This window comes from Rattus norvegicus, chromosome 11 (genome assembly GCF_021556685.1).
Source record: "Rattus norvegicus strain SHRSP/BbbUtx chromosome 11, alternate assembly SHRSP_T2T, whole genome shotgun sequence".
Lineage (NCBI taxonomy): Eukaryota > Metazoa > Chordata > Mammalia > Rodentia > Muridae > Rattus > Rattus norvegicus.
In genome coordinates this window covers 64,316,155-64,336,739 of record NC_141544.1, presented here as the reverse complement: position 1 = coordinate 64,336,739, position 20,585 = coordinate 64,316,155, and the positions used below count along the sequence as shown (strand labels likewise).

The window sequence follows — 20,585 nt, the reverse complement described above, 5'->3', positions numbered from 1 at the left end:
TGGGTAGAGTGGAAGACACTAGGGACTGGGCTAGTGGAGGGGCTCATACAGCTCACACATACACATTACAAAGTTTTAGCCCTGGAATTTTTCAAATCACTTAATCTGAAGAAAAGCACCTAAAACCTCCCCTCCCATCACCTGCCCCCACACTCAAAAGACTTCTTAGAAAGGGCTCTTCTTGATCGGTAAAGGAGAGGTAAACAGCTATTCTTTTTCTCTAATTCCAAATGAACTCCATTCTAGCATATCTATGCTTTGGCCTCATGGGTTTCTTCTGCCTTGAACGTTGTGGAAAAATGGTAAGACAAAATGAATGCATGCTCAATTCAAAGACTGTGTCTGAAATGTCCAGATGCTTCTAGTGCGTGTCTCACTCGGTGCTGGAGTGTAAAGACAAGCAGCACAGATAAAGTAGGGATGGAGAAAATCTCTTGGCTAAAGGGTGTTGGGGGAAACTCTGCCTTTGCATGTACTCGAAGTCTGTAATTCCAAGAAAATGAATGGGTTTGAGATAAATATGCTAACTTCCGTTTCTAGCATCTTAAGTCAGTCATACTGTCTTTACCTCACTTAACTGCTAATCACTTTCTTTTCCCTTGCAACAGTATTGATGCACATAACACTGTATAATTACACATATGCACACACTGTCACTTTTTTTCTAACAGAATTTGTATCTTTAGCAAGGATCCCCCTCTTCTAATAGCCTAAGTCTCCTGATTTTATTCTCGGTAATGGGAAGGAAATATGGATTAACTTTTGTTAATTCATTAGGTAGATTAATTTTACAAAAAACCAAACCTATTCACATACCTAAGTATGAACGATAGGAATTTGACCCATCATCTAGAGTTTTCACACCATTAAATCTCCTAGAACAATTTAGACTATCACACTTTCAAGCTAACCTGAACTTCTCAATTTTCATGTGGAGCTAACATTGTTTGCAACCATGTGTGACCCTTCCACATCCTTGGAATATACTCAAGAACTACGCAAACTTGGACACGGAATGACTAGCACTTCGTGTACATTTACAGTAAAGGCACCATGGCAACATTTTCTATTTCCAAGGCAATGGAAGGAAGTAACACAACCACTTCCAGTAAGTGGTTCCGGGAGGTTCAAAACACAAGTGGGACCAAATCTGTTATTATACATCTATTTTGATATCCATATGGTTTCCAGGACATTTTGATTTTGCATTGAGACAGGGTGGTGCCCATGGCTAGTATGGAACTGCCCTCCTTTTCCTCCCTAAGTGTTGGGAGATGTTCCCTAAGTGCTCCACAGGACTTTTAAAAATAAGACAAGGTTCAGGAATGCTCTACCTATTCAGCTTGAGATTTTAGCTTTCACTGGTAGGTCATGGTCTACATGATGTAACTTACAGTTTTGTTACAATCTAAGGAAGAGGACTCCTGAATGCTCTATTTCTTAAAAGCTCTCATCTCATGTGGCAGGCAGCATAAAGTCATTCTTTCCTTCTGTTGGATTCCCTTCCTCTTTCCACCCTCTACATTAAGGGAAAGCAATCAATTCTCCTCAGAAAATGGTCAGTCTCAGGTGAACAGTGTAAGGTGAAACCATTAACTGATATTCTGAAATGCTTGAAGAGTCCTTTATTATTTTCTCTACTGTTTTTAGTGGACGTGATAACACTGAAGGCACATATTCTATAGTTGGTAGTGAGAACATAAAGAAATGTATTTGAATAATATCTTTAAAATATTTCAAATTTTTATTAAATATTTTATTCAGTTTTAAGATCACAGTTAAAGTACTTTAGCATGTTATACACATGACTTACATGTGCAATTTTTAGAAATATCAAATTAGGTATAAGATTTTGAAGAAATTATATAAATGTGTATATTGACTTTTACTACACATACATCTAAGAAAGCAATAATTCTGTTGTACCATTAACTGGAAATCATTTATTACATGGCATGTTTACACCAACTCTAAAGAGAACCAAGTCAATTTCCAAAGCAAAATAAAAAAAAAAATAAAATGAGCGAATCAGTCATGCTAAAACTGTCAACAGACTTAAGACCTGGGGTCAAATGAAGCTATGGTTAATTTATGACATGTATGTAAGCAGTTCAAACCTATGAGAACCAGTTTATAACCTGGTGTGTGGAACCTCAGGAGGTTTCATCAACCTTTTGACAAATTCCTGAGAGCCAGAGGCTTGTTAGTGCGAATGACATGAAAATGTGGCTGAACACTTGCTTAGCTCAAGGTCCCCAGCCTTCCAGACCCCAGGTTCTGCTGCTCTGAGAGCCCAGGCACTGATGTGAGGTGTCAGGAGACAAGAGCGAGCAAGCAAACACCTTCTGGCGAGCAACAGAGAAGTCAGTGACATTGCATGGAGCATGAGTTTCTCTATGATTCAGGTAAGAGCTTGTGAGGTAAGATTCCTGTTGTGGGTGGGTTTGGAGGCATTCAATCAGACCCTTGTTACTCAGTCACCAGTTCTGGCCCAAGTTATCAGAAAAATCTTTGGAAGTAGTAATAATGTTCACAAAAACTAGTTCTGTGCATGAAAATAAATTTGAAGGCATGATCAGTTTGACCACTGGATGCCAAGAAAGAAAAAAATAAAAAACAACAACAACAAAACAAAAAACCAAAAAAGTCAAAAAAGAACAAAGCAAAACAAAACAGTAGCCACAGAACTTTTGACTACAAAGTTCCTCCTGTGAATTTATCAGTAAAAATCACACCACCACATATAAAATTTGGTCAAAAGAGGAACCTTTTCCTCCCTCATAAATGTGTATTTATATATTTGAAGGAAAGGGTAGCACAGATAGGTGCAGATATACAAAGAAGTCAAACATCTGTCATTTACTTGTTGCTTCTTTGTTCTGAAATGTAAGAAGGTAACGATGTCCCCAAGGAAAAAGGACAGTCACTCGGCATGGAGTATAACCAACTTAGCTATCACTTCCAAACACAAGCAAAGTAGTCCATCAAACCCTGACGCTTCATCAGACACACGGTTCCATGAACTACACAGATGCTTTCGTTTTCATTACACACATGTTGTTAGTTAATCTAAGTAAGACTTTAACAATCCCCAAACTCAAAACCAAGTCCAGTCTAACTCTTTGGGAATGCCTGTATAAACAGAAATGACATCTAATTAGCAATTAGTACACTTTGCATAAAGTGCAAAATAAGGATGTGTGGGGAGAAGCTAAATCCATTTCCATCTAGCTGTCACTCCAAACACTTCTACAGGTCAAATGTGATAAGCACTTGCTCCTACTGCCCATCACCGCAAGGCGTTGTTCTCTCTGGAGAAGTCGGTTTTGTGAAGTCGGAACACTGCAGTGGAAAATCGTGGCACTGAAAGCAGAGGCGAAAGACAGACTGAAACTGACTTGAAAGCCGAGGTAGCCCATGAGGATTGGCCTTATCTGAGGGCTCCGTGGAGCAGTGCAATCAAAGGTGGTTCTCAACAGCATCATGTCCACCCCAACACTGCCCTTACACATGGTGACTCTGGGCCGCCTCTGATTCTCTTCCTCTCCCCTGATAAGCCAGTGGTGCTTCTCCTCTCTTGAATGGCTGCTGTCCTGCAGCCTCCAGCTGCTGGTCTTCAGAACACTTAGGATGCATACAGTAGTTTAGCAGGCAGCATGGTCCTACTGCTTCACATTAACATCAAATGCCAAGCTTTGAACAGAGTTATGCAGTATTCCCCACCCCACCCTATAAACAAAACACGTTATTCAGTTTTCAGCTAATGTCTGTTCCATAGCAATTTATAATGTGCTTGGTAGTTTACTGAGCCAAAGACTGCAGAGTGCAGACACATTTTTTCTGACTTAGCAAAGCATCTGACTTAGTAAGAAAACAAGGGATTCAACATGCCAGGCTCCACCCCCGACGGTGCAGATGCTCCTTGCTCCTTTCCACTCACAGTGCTGCCATCATTCTTCTCTAGTGAGTGTAAGGACCGGAAGTAGCACAACAATGATCGTGTGGGAACTATTCAGTATGGCTTCCAGGCAACATCTGATAAAACTGTCCCTGACACTTGTGGGGAAGAGGCTGCCAGGATCACATCATCACTCAAGAAGGGGCTGAATGAATTTAGAGTTTTGATTCACCATCTGAGACTAACCTAATTTGGGGACAAGAACCTGTAGCTTCCGACGTGGCTGTGGGACGTTTACAGTACCCAAACAGAACTTGAAGGACACCTTACAGTATTTTTCTTTCACTCAGCTTCAGAGCTGCAGATTTAGTTACTATAATATACTCTAGATACTTCAAAATTACATTGGAAATACCACAATACCTAAAATAAATAAAGGGCTAAAGAAACCTGGAAGAGTACTACGTCTGCACCTGAGGCAGACCCTTCCACTTCCAGCCCTGCAGAGAAGGGCAAGGATGACTTTCAAAAGTTTTATATACAGGTTTGAATCCAGAAATGAAGGTTAAAAGCATAAATATTGACAATTTCAACTAAATGCAAAAATGGTTTCAGAAAGATATGCTACAGTGATTTAGAACAGAACAAAGCAGAACACTGCATTTTGGTTTGCTTGAGATATACATAAGGTGCAACAACTTGTTTGCTTGAGGCTATTCGCCGTGAGACGAATATTAGTGTAGATGGTGCTTGCCAGCAGATCACGAGGACACGTCAGAGCGACACAGCAACATCAGTTTCCAGAAAGAGAGACGAAATGAAGATGACGACACGGATAGGGTGAAGAACAGTGTAACGGACCGAAAGATTTGTGCTAACAAATGTTACCTGAAAATACCAACACCCCTCTCCAGCAGATCCGGGGCATAAGCACAGCTACTGAAATCAAGACCTCACTCAGAGAACTATAAAGCTTTGCAGGATTTCTGCTACTCTCAGTGCCTAACCGCTTAAAAATTAAGCATTTCTAAAAAAGGTTTGTTTTTAAAGAATCTGAAAACAGTCATATCCAGTAAGTCCCTCCCATTCCCACCCCGACTAAAGTAAAAGCCACTGGGGTTTAGGAAAAGCAGACCAGGTAAGATATTAACCACGTAGAAAAAAGTTATCTCATTTGCTTCTTCTTCTTCTTCTTCTTTTTTTTTTTTTTTAAAAAAGGTCTCAGGAATATACAGCAATCTCTTAAAGGACTCTAGTGAAATGTATTGGAGGACGGAGGGAGGGTGCTCTGGCAAAAATAGATCTATTCTAATGTGTTCTAGAGAATAACAAGTTAGTACCATTGTCAAGATGCATGTTCTGCACCAATGCAATTGTTGGTTTTCTATTTTTGTTATTATTTTTTTTGGAGGGGGTTAGCTAATTATCATGTTTAAATCACTGCTAGCAAGTGGTCCAAAACTCCAACAGCCACCAACGTGAGGACCCACCAATTTCCAATCATTCGGTTTTATGTTTTGAAATTTAGAAAATATTATTAAAACAGTTATCATAGTAAAAATAGTACGCTAAGACCTGGGGCTGTCACTTGATTTCTCTCTCTGTGAATGGGGTTAAGCTCCGCCTACTGATTAACTGTTACTAAGTCCTGCTTCCTTCCTCCCCAACGAACATAACGTTTGAGGACATAATTCTAATACTTTGCTGTCCTCCCTACCTGCTTTGGAAAAACAACAAACAAAACAAACCTCCATCTTTTTCAATCCTGTTAGTATTGTTGTACATATTTTCCAGCACCGGAACTGAATATCTACAACCGTGAGAAGCTAGGCCTAGACAGTACTAACAGAGTCATTTTATATGGCTATTAGGTCAGATTACAATTAGAAAAAAATTACAATTCAGTCAAGTATAAATAAGAAAGCTAGATAAAACCATGTAAACTGTCACCATTTAGAGATCTAATTCAAAAGCTTCAAACTCCAGCTAGCACTATCAAAATTCCACCAGTTTGAAAACTATTAAAAATTATTGCTGGGATCTAAAAAAAAAAAAAAATCAAAATTTGGTAGTTTGTGCTGTGATGCAAGAGTGGGGAAATACTTTGTGCTATGGAACAAATACCCTGTAAAATCTGTAGCCTCAGATTAATTTTGATGTATTACTTAGCATCTGTTGCTAGGAAACAAGATACTGTGAACATCAGGTGGTTAAGTCAATATGTTGAATGTTGTAAGCCAGTTAATCCACTTGGCACTGGCATATGGTTGGCTTTATGCTTAAAAGCAACAAAACATAAAAAGGAAACAGAAACTTGTAGGTGGATCTGACTGAGAGGCGCACTTCAGACACACCTCCCCCCTCGTTTACTCAATACTCCCTCAACGATACAAACTCCAAATGGCTCCTAAAGCCTGCAGTGCCTATTAGGCCATGCACAGCAATCACAACCCATCCGGTCTGTCTGTGATGGATGTAAAAGGTCTGAAGCTCCAAGTCCATATGAAGTGAGCATCTTCAATGTGGTTAGAATAATGAAGTAATACTAAGGTCACTTCTGAATAATATTTTTGTCTGTTTTTTTTTTGTTTGTTTATATGAACGATCCATTGGTCACTTAGACCCCCGTGTAAAAATAAAAGAATCCTCAAGGCATGGAAACATCAGTAATCTGTAATCTGCAGGATGCTTCCCCTGTCTGGGAAAATATTTGCCACAATTTGCCCCAAGCAAATTCTTCTTGGTCACTCAAGGCTAAGAAAAAAATTCAGATTGTAAGAACTGTAATATTCTCTTTCTCAATTAATATCTCCTTTCTCCTCCTCTCTCCTCTTCTCTCTCTCTCTCTCTCTCTCTCTCTCTCTCTCTCTCTCTCTCTCTCTCTCTCTCTCTCTGCCAGCAAACTACCACTACCACTCTGGTGGCAAATATAAAAGTGCAGAATATATGGACCATGAGGCCGAGCATACACCGCTAACAATGGTACGTCTGCCTGCCCGTGCTGCTTGGGAGTCTCTGGTACAGGCTTTTTAATATTTATTCTACAATATAAATGTAGGTATAACCTATTATATAAACCATCTTAGAACTTAAATCTTCATGTACAAAAGACTAAGAATATCTAATAATAACTAGTGCAGTGCGTCAGGGTTTTCTTGTTTGTTTTGAAAGAAGAACTAGGTAATATATGAAACTAGTTTCCCACTCTCTGGCTGGTAAAAGAGATGCTGGATGAGCTACAGCGAAGGCAGCCTTTTACCGAGTCACCACTGGTCACCATCAAAAGCCTTCCTCCACGCAAAGCAAAGGTGCGGGTCCCTCTGCTTTTGCTCAGTATCACACAGGAACACTGCCCTCAGAAACTGTGGCTTCTGAAACAACAAATGGGCCCAGAATGCTAAGTTCTGCTTCAAGTGATTCTGGGCCGTGTGGGGCAACAGGCCCTTGTCTGCAGTCTGTACTTCCCACCACATGGACTCGCTAGCATCCCTGGTAAAGACAAGGCTAGGGTAGAAGGTAAAGCACAATGTTTTACAATTAAAGGGCGCGTCACTGGTCAGCGCAAGAAATAAGTACAGGAGCCTGCGGCATTTCTTTTGGCTGTCCATCATGGGTGAGTTGAGTTGACCTCTGACCTCTGTAAAACAAAAGGAAAAATGTCACTTACTGAGGGCATATAATCTGAGATAGGCAAGGACCAATGAGTGACAGGAACTTTCCGTTTTCCCACTCAATAGTAATTAATTGCTACTTAAGTCATTTAATTAAAACTGGATTTGTCCTTAGAGCTTTACTTTTTGGGCCTTCCTTTTCCTTTCCTTAAGTCATGTGTTCCCCCTGCTAACCTCTTAACAATGCATTCTCTTGTTGCCCTACAAAGCAAGGCCTTCCACTATGTAGAGATTAAAAAAACCAAAAACCAAACAATAAACAAACAAAACCCAAAAAACTGAAATACCCACACTCCCACAGTATTCTTAAGCAGCTGCTTAAGACATGAACAACTTTCAGCCAAGAGTGATGTTCTATGGTAACACCTTTCTCTTGACACATGGATATTTTAAATGACAATTTCCTATGTTCAATGTGCCCAAAGAGGAAACTTTCCTAATTTGGTTGGAAATACCCAGGTTCACTTCTTAAGATGGATAATACACTTAATTTAAAACTCCAGTTCTCCTGAAGAGAAAGATAGACTGAGACCCAAACAAAGGGGTTTCTTTTTTAACAATAAAAAGAACAAAAATAAACATGAGGCACTGTGGACTTCCATACAATGTCTCATGAGTACAGGAGCAAGACCATCAGTGAAGAAATCAAGTAGTGATACTGAGTTTTAAGTGGCAAGAATATCCAGCCCAATACTTGGACCAAAATCAGTATAATACACAGAGGAAACATTCCTGACACAACAGGAGAATCCATGGAGGATTCTATCTCTTGTGTTGAATCTGTGCCAAAACACGGATGATTTTTCACAATTCTGTATATCTAGTAGTAATACATACATACATACATACACACACACATATGAGAGAGAGAGAGAGAGAGAGAGAGAGAGAGTTTTGAAAGTCCTATTTAAAATTTTTGGCAATTTCAGCCAAGTTTTTGACCCTAAGAAGGCAGGGGTGAACCAACAACATGCTGTGACCAGACAAGCACACTGAGCTATTCCTGCCCTGGCCTACGGTGCATAACACAAGACTGAAAACAGCTGAAATGACAGTAGTGTTTCCTTGGGTTTTATCTTCCAATAAAGTTCAGAACACACAGGACAAAGTGGTGGTTTTAAAACGTAGCAACACCCACTTAATAATTATACCCACATTTCTCTAAGGGGGCAAAAAAGAAAAGTAACTATGTTACATAGAATACTACAGGTATGCAAGATATTAAAGATCTTAGAAACAGAAAACATACTAGGATCAAATTTCTATTAATTTGTTCATTCATGCATGGTTGCTGTTAAATACTAACTTTCCAATATGTTTAGCAGTTTATTTGAGAAAAACGAATTTAAAATGCTGGTTTACAACCTTTATTGTTATGTGTACTTAAAAATTTTAGGAAATACTGGGAAAGGGAAAAAAAGGAAACAAGGAAAAGAGAAAGAACACTAGCATTTGTTAGGCTAGTGGCGTAACTGTAGTAACTGATGCTGTTCTTTCTAATGGGAGGCCACAGGAAAGTCTTACACATAGTATCTTTCTATCCCTACACAGTTAGGGAGCCACGCACCTCATCCATTCACCTACTGCTAGAACAGAAGCCACCTAAGCTGGGACACACACACATGCACACACACACACACACACACACACACACACACACACACACACGCATGCACGCACGCACGCACACAAGCAATGTTTTGTTTTCAACATGTATCAAAAAGAGATGAACTATCAGCAGATATAATTACAACCCAATGTGCATCTGGTCTCACAAAGGTCTCATGAGGCATGCAACTGTGGCAGCAGGAGGGTGTCTGAGAGAACGGGACTAAACACAAGGGCTAGAAAGGAACAGCAATTCACCTGTACTAAGCCAAGTATGGCCTAGCAGGGACAGAGTCAGAATTCACGAGTGCACAGCATGGCTGTGGAGAGCAGGGAGCAGGTTTGCTGAGAGAAGAAAGGCTTGCTTGGGTGCTTTGCTGTTGCTAGAGCTAGCTGACCAGACAATGATGCAATCACAGTAGAAGAGAAGGTTGCATCAGTGAGGGCACTGTGGCCTTTTCTGAGGCCTTTACTATGATTCTCACTGAGTGTGCAAATCCCAGCAGTAGCATTAGCAGCATTAGCAGATCCCAACACTGTCTGCCAGTACTTACTCCCTAGTGGAGGTTGCCTGTGCTAGTGAAAAGAAATGAGAATTCCTGGAGACCTCTGGAGGCTGCATTGAGGGGCCACCATTATTATATTAACTTTATTAACAGGTAAAGGGAGGAGACAGCTAACAGGAGGAGACAAAGCTGCTCCCTGGGCCTTCAGGAGGTAAGAGTGGTGTGCTGGGCTTTCAAAGACTTTGTACTCAACTGAAAGTCTAATAAATAAAGTTACTCTTTAGTGGGGAATCCACTTTGAATAAAACAGTAAAAAACCTGTGTTCTTAAAAAGTCCTTTCGGGGCTGGGGATTTAGCTCAGTGGTAGAGTGCTTACCTAGGAAGCGCAAGGCCCTGGGTTCGGTCCCCAGCTCCGGAAAAATGAACCAAAAAAAAAAAAAAAAAGTCCTTTCTTTCCCAAAGGATTCCCTGAGTAGCAGAAGATAGAACTTAATATGCTTTCTTTGGGAACTTCATTGAGTCCAAAAAAGTCTCATGATTGATCTGGTCAGATCCTTGTTGTAGCTTGTGATTCTTTGGGGATATCGTCATGGTCAACTTAAGGTAAGAAAACTGAGTTGCAGATCAGAAAGTTGAGGAAAAATAATGGGAATCTGTGTCCCATGAGTCAGATGTCAAGATGGACCTTACGATGAACTCACAGTGTTTTGGTGGGATACTGTCATAGCTACCAACAAAATCCTTCTTACCTCTCGGTAATCACTCGCCATCACTCATAGAACATCTCCATGAGGTAAGTGCAACTGTGGTCATTTAAATGAAAAATGTTTCCCTGTGCTTGGATATTTGAGCACTTAGTGCAGAGAGGGTGGTGTTTGGGGAGGTCATGGGACCCACCTCTGAGAGATGAAGCCTGGCTGGAAGAAGTATGTGTCTTTCCCCCACTTCCTGTTTCCTCTCTGCTTTGTACTCTGGGTTGACACTGAGCTCTCAGCTACCTGCTCCTGCCACTATGTCTGCTGCTTCTTGCCATGGCTTCCCACCATGGTGGACTCTTACCCTCTGGAACTACAAGCTCAAATAGACCCTTTCTTTCTTAAGTTGCTTTATTTATAGAGTTATGGAGCAACAGAAAATTAACAAGTACAACCACTCCCAACTCATACAAAACAAGTGCTAGGAGTAAGAGAGGGCAGGCATCATGCTCAGGGTATTGTACTGTTCCCCGACACCTCCTTCAAGATCTAACTCCAGAACACTTAGAGAATCCCAGGAATTGCATGGGAATAAAGTTTAGCCGCAGGATGCCATGATCTTCAGATGAAATACTTAGTTGCCATGTTCGCTAATGTTTCCCACACTGTTAATTCACACGTCTGCTCGTATAAATAACCATGCCCTTGAATTCAGTAGGAAACCCGGAACATTACATGCCATGCCAATCAGTTCTGGAACGGTCAGCTGGTCTCCACACTGCTTCCTCCACACATATTTGATCACTCACTCACCTGTGCACATTCTCCATGGCTGCAACCTCAGCCAGTGCAGCGAGACTAAAGAATGCAGACACAGCAGGCATTTCTGGAGTACTGCTCCGTGGCTCCTCAACCGTAGTGTGTGAGCAATTATCACCGCAGAATGTCTCGGGGACTTTGGGGAGACGCCTCTGCAGCTGCTCCTTTGGTTTGTCATCTGAGGCAGAAGAGAAATCCATCACAGGAGGACCGTTCAGAGAAGGATACTGGGGAAGCACTGTGACAGACAGTGTAGAGAGCTGTTTTTCCTGTCCATGTCTGTCTGCCACCTTCAAGTAGCAAGGATTATACAGAGTCTCTCTCTCCAAGGTAACAAGCACTATTATTAAGCTCAATGGTAACTGTGGACCCTACCCTAAAACTAACTGGAGAGAAAGTATGTTTTATTCACAGTCCAAGAGCCGGTTCAGTGTTGGGATGAGTTGTAACCAAAATAAAACCCGAGAGCCTTGTGTGGTGGTGATACTGTCACAGTAATGTGGGCTCTGGGTCGCATGTAATCTAACAGGATGAATGCACTAAACAAGAGATGTCAGACCTGCTGAGTGCCCACTGGTCACTTCATTCCAAAGCCCTCATGACACAAATCCAAAGGACTTTCCAGTACCCACGAAAAGACAAAGGGAGAGAGTGCTTTCCCTGTTATGCAAACAGTGTAGGAGAGACAGAATTTTAAATAATATTTAAATATAGAAAACCAACAAAAGATATGCTGTTTTAATTAAGCCATAAAAGTGGTATAGTGCTTTCCTATATAAAAGGGAAGTTCTTTCCTAGCATTCCTCTTTTTTTCCTACAAATGAGAATGAATGAAGACACAAATGAATAAGGACATAACAATCTATAAAATGAAAGTTACACACACAAAGTAGAAAGACTATTTGGGAAAAGGGGGCCAGTCAGGGGAGAAGACAGAGTAATGAGAGTTAAACATGATCAAATCATATCACATACATGATTAAGAACATTGTTATGGCACCTACTATTTTAATATACAAGTGAATATATGTGAAATAAAGAAACAAAATGAAAGTCACAGATCAGAATATAGATTAGAAAGTGAGGAGTGGACCAGCCGGAGCAACAGGGAGACATTAGTCTTCACACTGACCTCCCACTCACAGAACCCCACCTCTTCAAAGTCTCCCCTCTGACATGACAGTAGAACGAGGAGTCCCAATCTGTCTGGTTCTAACAATCATTTAAAACCACAGACAAAGAAAAGGGCAAAATTAATAAACTGTCCTCTCCTTCCAATTCAGCAAGAAGTGCGTCTCTGAGAGGACTGATATTCGCCCAGACCACATCAAATGGAAGGCTATGCCTGCTGGGAAGCAGCAACACAGATCACCATGCCTAGCTAACACCCCAAGATTTCCAGGGGATGTTCAGCCATTATCCTACCGTTTAACCTTGAGCCTTTCAGAAAGTTCTACTGTTAAAGAAACCACCAGAAACAAGGAATAGATCATAGCTAAGAAAGAAAGTGGGTAATTTTACTGTCTGTTTAGATCAGAAAAATAAGAAATGCAGACACATTCTCAGGCTCCCCTAGTGGCTTGAATCAGTACTATAGAAAATGCTGAATATATTTTTAGGTCTCTAATTCATTGCCTTGAATATCTAATAATCTGGCTTGTAGTGACGTGAATAGAACACCATGAACTCACCCAGATCCATCTAGTAGCTTTGAAAGTCTAGGCTCGTCTGGAATTTACTCAAGACTGTTTTGGGGCATTCTGATGAAAAGGGCCAACAACCCTTAAGATTGCCTTTCCTCTCTCTCTAGACACTTTCAGAGACACACTTGGAGAGACAGCCATGGCTTCAGGGCATGAAATAGGGGATGTGTGAAGGAGGAAGTTTCAAAGCGCACCAGGTCTTCATTGAGAAGTGACACTTTGCTTACAGTCACTTGGAAGCCAGTGCTGCCATGGTGGACATTTGCTGGCTCTCACAACCTTGACCTACAGATCTTGCTTCTTACCCAGTGTACCTCCTGCTGGTGAGACTCGGCCATCTGCAGTCCTGACAAGGTGTGTGATCTTGGTTTTCCTTGCTTTTCTCTTTTGGCTGCCCACCAAAGGTTCTTGCATTGCTGTTGGCTCTGGAGTGTTGGGAATGGATAGGGCATTTTTAACTTTATAAGCAGGCTCTGTGGTGTTTTTATCTTCTGAAAATATGGCTGAAATGGGAGAAACACAGTTACACACGACATCAGCATAATTCTGGAAAAGATAGGTTTCTGCATGCCTGGCCCATCTGAATGGGAAATTTACACTCAAGAGTTTTCAAAACATTGATACAAAGGAAAAGAAAAAGAAATGAAACATTCCCATAGTTTGTTTACTACTTATTTATATTTTTCTTAAACTTGTAGAGGTTTCAAACACATCCTCTTATGCCTCTTTTATGCTGTGAAGGACGATATCATGTTATGATCAGTAAACATTTCATCAGTGGCCTGTACCCACCAGTGACCTCCACCCCCAGCTCCCTCACTCGATTTTAATTATCTTTAGATCTGGTAGAGAGTTTGATCTGGTAGGTGGAGGTATTAATGTATGTAAACCTCCCACCTGTACCCTAAGTGATCACAAGGTCTGGGTGTGATCAGGTCACCTTTCTGAGATCTTCTGGACCAGTTCAGTTGGGTAGGGTCCTAACAGTACTTTCTTGTTTGAAGACACAGAGATTAATTATGCACTTCCTAAATTCACATTTATAGCTGAGACATTTACCTTTAAGTACCAGGCTGGACTGAGTAGAAGAGGAAATTGTGAGGCTTAAACTTTTCTCATGTATACTGACTTATCAAGTAAGGATAAGATAAACATTGGTCAGGTCAGCATGCAAATGAAAGTCTGAATTCTAGGACAGAGTGAACAAGCTTAATGAGATAATTGAATGAAGCACAGTTCATGGAGAGACTAGGTTTTGGCACTGTAATTGCAAAACCAATAAATCATTTAATAACAGAGGACTGGATTCTCAGTGACTCACATTGATAGTTAGGAAGGTACAGGCCATTAAAGTTTAATTCCTTGGTTTCGATTAAATGGGAATACTTGTCTTGCACACTAACTTCCTTATGTATTCCTCCTTCCCACCCCCTTATTTTGAAATCAAAAAAGGACTATGTAATTACCGTGTAGTAAATATGCTATAGCCCAGCCCTAAGCTCAATGGCTGTTCTTCCTGAGGACCTTGGTTTGATTCCCAGCACCCACGTGGCAAATAATAACCCTCAATACTCCAATCCTGGAACTCAATCCTGTCTTTGGGCCTTGGTGAACACTAGGCACACATGTAATGCACAGATATGCATGCAGGTAAAATCCTTACACAAGGAGGTAAAACACCCATACACATAAAATAAAGAGGTTTATAAAGTAAAAGCAACCAGGTTTCATGATTGGGACTTCTTTTTACAATGCCAGAGGCTGGTCCAAGGTTTCACGCACAAAAAATGTTAAGCACTCTCCTATCAATTTTAGTGGTCACTCAATCTCCTCATGGTAGGCACAGAAATCATTTTTGACAAAGAAAAGGGAAGACTAGGTCAGGAAATCAAGATCTGACATGACAAAGTCCAAGAAAATCAAACAATGAGTATAAATTAAATGACAAGTTCGAAGGTAGGCACTTCGTTAAGCATTCCTTACATATAAAAGCTGGGAGTAGTGGTACACACCTTTAATCCCAGCACTTGGGAGGCAGAGGCAGGTGAATTTTTGAGGTTGAGGTCAGCCTGATCTACAGAGTAAGTTTTAGAACACCAAGAGAAACTCTGTCTTAAAAAACCAACCAACCAACCAAACAAACAAACCCCAAAGTATATGTACAGTATAAAAAGAGCAAAAGAAAAATCCAGTAAGAATAGCTCTTGTGTGAAACTTGCTTGCTGATATAAATACTCCTGTAAGTCTAAATGAAAATTTTAATCTAGCTCTATAGTGATTTTAGATATAGCCTTGTAAAAGGAGGACTACAAATTATTGAGATTTTGTTTTGCCCTGGAAATCTTAGATATCCAAAATGAAGAAGTTGATTCACACTCCAAACACATACGAAAATTACTACAATTCCACTATAATAGAGTATGGACTTGTATCAATATCTCAATCCTGCAACACAAATGGCTGTGTGGGGACAGGCTTAAGGCAGCAATTACCGATTTAACAGCACTGCCTCAAAACTCCTGGTAAGCACGCTTCTAAGCACTGCTTCAAGTTCGGAATCCACAATCAGAAAAGAGGCCTCGTAGAGCTCTCATCATGGTGCTCAGGCTCAGAGGACGGTTCTTTGCTTCTTAGCTTAGCATGGGCCAGTACGAGTATATATGTAAATTCTTTAAATATAAAAGCTCTAATAAAAAATTTCTACAATTCAGTTAGAAATAATTCAAAGAAGTTTAATGACTATACAGCCTTAAAACTCAGAGCCTCAGACGAGTTGAGAGAAGCAGAACCTGGGTTTACAATGAACATCAAACAATGCCTGTTGCACTCCATAAGCTTCAGCTCTGTTTATCCCTTACCTGTCACTCAGGAGGGAGCTCTGCTCACTTCTCTGATATCACTGCCGCTTTACAGGTGGGGAACCCCCAAAACATACGAATTTCCCCTTCTATTTGTCAAAAGAAAAAAATCCAAAACTGGTAAGAAGGGGAAAGCACGGTGAAAAGGTGAAAAGAAAATTGTGTGGGGAAAAGAGGCGAGGGTAAGGCCACGCAGTTTGTAAAACATCATCCGACTTCCAGAGACAAAAGGATTTCAGAGAAACCAGCTACACACACAAGGATTCTCCTCTTGAGCTGCAGTTTCCTAGCTGTGGGACCATGGGTCTCTATGTAAGAATGTGAACTGGCCTGGAATAACTCTAAAGACACTCAGACCTAAAAGGCTGGTTTTTGCCACATAGCCTACAATAATGGTTTTGTAGAAAATAATGGTGTTGAGAAAAATAAGCATCTTTGTCAGCTCCAGGGTCAAGTGGGAGGGATGCTAGTGGATTAGCACTGTTGTAATTGATTTTCACAGGTGAGCCCTGAGGCAATTGCATTCTACTCAGCATTGCTCTTTGTAAAGTCTCTCCAGATGAGCCCGTAGAGACACATTAGAGACCAAAGGCATGGCTGCTACAGGATGGGGTATTGGAGGAGAATTCAGGTCCACATGCAGACAGGAGGGGGAAGTCAAAGAAAGAGCAGCAGCAACAGTCAAGTTCTAGAAGTTAGCCTATTAGGAGAAAGCAAAGTAGCAACAAGTTACAGACTAGGTGAAAAGCAATGTGTAATATAGTTCCATGGGAACTCTGTGTGGGCACCACAGAGTGAATTTATACAGCTAACCCTATTATTATTATTATTGTTATTACTATTATTACTACTACTACTACTACTACTCCTACTACTATTATTTCACCTAAACCTATTATCAGATCTAGAAGTAAACACAGACCCCGCAGATCACTGAGATTTGACAAAGGTGTGGAATAAGAGCCAAGACTGTGTTAGAGAGCTGCAGATTGTAGAGTTAAGGGTCTTGCTTGCCCCACACTTTATCCTGAGATTAAATCTAGAAAATACAGCCATGTGTAGTGGCTTGTGTTAAGGTTCACCCCTCAGGGACAATCTCCTAAGATAAAAGAAGTGGGGAAGGTAAGGGTGCGTCAAATACATAGGCATCTACGACAAAAGAGTCTTCAGCCATACCAACTAAAACAAAAAGTGAGAGGCAGGGCATTCGGGCACACAATCAAACAGCCCTGGAGGAAATCAAGCCCCTCTGCCCCCATTCAAACAAGCAGATGTGTGAGAAAAGAAAGTCTTTGCCATCCAAAAGCACATTAGTCTTTTCTCTTTAGGCTTTTAATTGAACACACAAAGCTCCTCAAGCACAGTAGAACAAGTCCACAGGGAAATTTTCACCCTCGACAGTAACTGTAGCACACGTGGAGTGGATCATCTGAGGGTGATGGTGCCGGCTCACTCCTGGAGCCACATTAGGGCCTCGCAGTAGGAGGCTGCCTTCTTTTCCTAACTACTCCCCAAATGTGCAGCACATTCTTTGGGAAAACAGTGCTGTACTTGGCCTGCACCCCAGGAGGCTACTAGAATCAGGAATTTACATCCCAACTGGGAAATTCAGTTGCATTGAAATCATTATGGCTGTATTTGAAATCTCATTGCCTTCAGTTGGTCTCCCAAGATCTAAAACAAGTCAGAAGCCGAATGAAAAGAGAATGGGAAGAAGGAGCCAGATCTATGATCCTAGGAGACTTTGCTGGAGTTACAGAACAACAGTTCCAAACTTAGGGAAAGATCCAGGTAGGCGGGGTGTACAGATCCCATCTAAAGATCTCCCTGTACAAACACCTGGAACTATGTTACATATTGCAAAGACACAACTCTGGCTGGCTTGGCACTTATTACATAGTCCAGGCTGCCCTAAAGTTCAAGGCAACCCCTCCTACCTTAGTCTCTAGGATGCTGGGATTACAACAAAAGTTGACAGATCTGCTTGGAAAAATGAAACAGCAATGGACAAAGTAAGAGAGAATTAAGTAGAGAGAATTTTGGTTTCTTCTGTCTTTATGGTTTAGTTGACTTTCTTTTTTTTTTTAAATCAGGTGTTTGGGGCTGATAATCCTCCTTAATTCAATGGGGTTACAATCAAAATTGAAAACACAAAAAGAAAAGCCCTCATGAGTACTAAAGAAAAGTGTCACTAAGTACTATCATCACGCCACCATTGTGGAATTAGAAATCTTTAGTAACTGCATTCCATGGAAAGACAAACAGTGGCTACAGTAGGTCTTGTCAGTTAACAAGAAAAATCTTGCCAATTCTAAACCATGGACAATCTCCCCCTTCTCTCTGACACATTCTAAAAGAACTTTGTACCATGGTTTCACTCCATGTCTTCCTATATTTACACCCAGCAAAGCAAAGTTTAATAGACAGTGATGTGGCCCTAGGTGTAGGAAAGAATGACACAAGGGCCTGGGTAGTTCGCAGTGTTACCATCCGAACAATTAAGTCCTGGGGATGCATCAAAGTAAACAACTGAAACAAGGCACTTTAAATTACTAGTGATTTTTCTGGCTATGTAAAGTGAATTTGCACTCTATTATAGGTAAAGGATTCACACTTTTCAGAGCTGGGTCTCCAAAGTTTTGCTCAATATACATCAATAATATATGTCAGTAATTAAGTATCATCAATAACAACTCCAGTTCTATGGACCTCTGGGGACTGCATGGCAGATTCAAAACTGGTTGTCTTGCCTCCTTCCACCCAAGGCAGAACATTAGAGCTGTTACCGTGCCGCTTCTAGCATCACAGCTCCCATTAGACACCAGAGAAAAATCTTCACGAGTTCAGAGAGACATGGAACTTAACATTTATGTATTACCATGCTGGTCATTCCCAAGCTCTGTACTGTACATGAACTACATGTGTGTTTCATACAAAGATAGGGTAAATTATAGTGAGGTCAAGTTATTTGTCCCACCAAACAGTGCTAATTAGTGGCAGGTCTGAGAACACAGATCTAACTCTTGTCAAGTTTCCACATCACTCTGTACTTGCACTCTGCATTCCTGCAGGGTTAAATGTACATAAAAAAAAAATCATTCCAATGGGTGGTGGAGGGGTTGGGTTCAATCATCAAGTCCCCAATATAGTCTTAAGCACAGTCCTGGCCAGCCTAGAACACACTGTGTAGTCCCAGGCTATCCTCAAACTTGTAGTAATCCTACTTCTGCCTCCTGAGTATTGAATTACAGAGGTGGACCACTACACTTGACCCAATTTATTCACTTGTAGTGGATGGTCCACTATGTATAGGTTCCATTTTGTTGATATGAAGGGAATAAAACTTGCACACAGAATTATAAACTGAATATTTCAAAGGTACCACTGACTTTTCAAATGAAGTAACTTTCTTTTTGTTCTTTCTACAAGGTCTCATGTAGCCCAACTAGGCCTCAAACTCACTCTGCAGTTGAGGGTAACGTTTAATCCCCTCCTAATCTTCACCTCTCCAGTGCAGAGATTCACGACTACACCCAGATTTAATGAAGTAACATAACTAATCACTAAAATGGTAAGTCTTTTAAAAGATCTATAATGAAAATATTTTGTTTGTTTGTACGTGTGGAGGGGGTGGTTGGAGGAACAGAAGGAATCTTTACTTGCAGAAATTGACACCAACCTAACGTTTCAATATATGACAATAATTACAATTACATACAGGTAGGGTGTGGGGAACTCATAAGTGACATTTGAACTAGGATGTACTTATGACTAGTTTGGCTGTACATATGCCTCAGGGGAATTGTTTCAACATACCGAGAGGTACTGGGAAATGGGTGAGGGACAACACTCAGCTAGGAATCACTTCTCATAGCTTGCCATGCCTACCTGTTAGTCCTGACTCCTGTGCTCCTACATCACAGACACACTGTTAAAAAACCACTCAAGTCTACAGTCAGTGTGATTAGCAGCAAAGCAGTTTCGATTTAAAATATAAAACAATCTCAATGTGAACATGTATGCCTAATATTGGTTGACCCTACATACATTTTGAATTTTTAAAGACTATAAAATTATTCCATTCTTAGTTTTTTTTTTTTTTTTTTTCCAGAGCTGGGGACCGAACCCAGGGCCTTGCGCTTCCTAGGCAGGCGCTATACCACTGAGCTAAATCCCCAACCCCCATTCTTAGTTTAGATAATGTTTCTTTTACCTTCTGTAGGGTGAATGGCATCCAAGAAAAATTGCTTGTGTGACCATTTATCCCCACTTCCTAAAAATAAGGACAGAAAAGGAAAGGACAGTGAAACTCTAATCCCAGCAACATACACACAGCAGCAAACAAAGTATGCAAAATGACTTGAATATCAAACAACATGCACATCAAACAGAATTTAATTTCAATTATTTTATTCTCAAAACTATTTGCCAAGTAAACAAATGAGACTACTTAAGATATGGATAAAAATAAGTAAATTCTGTCCTTTGTGAAACACGTTGGACTACATCTTGCCTTTCATCAGGACAATGTGAAGGTCAGTAAAAGGAAATAAAAGCTGACATTTTACCTACACTGTAGTGTTTACTCACTGGAGGCGGAGGGAAGCAGATCACGATGTAACGCCAGAAGCTGATGTGAATATCAAACTGAAACTAAGTAAAGGCTGCAGTATAGAAACCTACGGGGCACACACAGCCACACAACATGGAGAAGCCTGAGTACCGGAGCCTGACATGCGGCATAGGTGGCCATGCAAGCGGGGTGCAAACAAAGCCTCAGATGAGCGGGTTAATGGCAGCCGTGACACTGGCATGCAGGACACTGA

General features: G+C 40.8%; 1 protein-coding gene across 39 annotated transcripts in view; it reads right to left on the bottom strand.

Moving 5' to 3' along the window:
- Positions 1-1,721: 1,721 nt before the first annotated feature.
- Bbx (BBX high mobility group box domain containing) overlaps positions 1,722-20,585 on the bottom strand; it is a 247,692-nt gene continuing 228,828 nt past the window's right edge. For 27 of the 39 annotated variants that reach the window (XM_087576273.1, XM_087576286.1, XM_087576274.1 and 24 more), the window contains 4 exon segments: positions 19,973-20,032; positions 13,207-13,404; positions 11,193-11,376; positions 1,722-7,535 (listed from right to left, as the gene is read on the bottom strand). In XM_087576273.1, the coding sequence (XP_087432399.1) occupies positions 7,448-7,535; positions 11,193-11,376; positions 13,207-13,404; positions 19,973-20,032 (530 nt within the window). In that variant the 3' untranslated portion in view covers positions 1,722-7,447. 39 annotated transcript variants of the gene reach the window in all.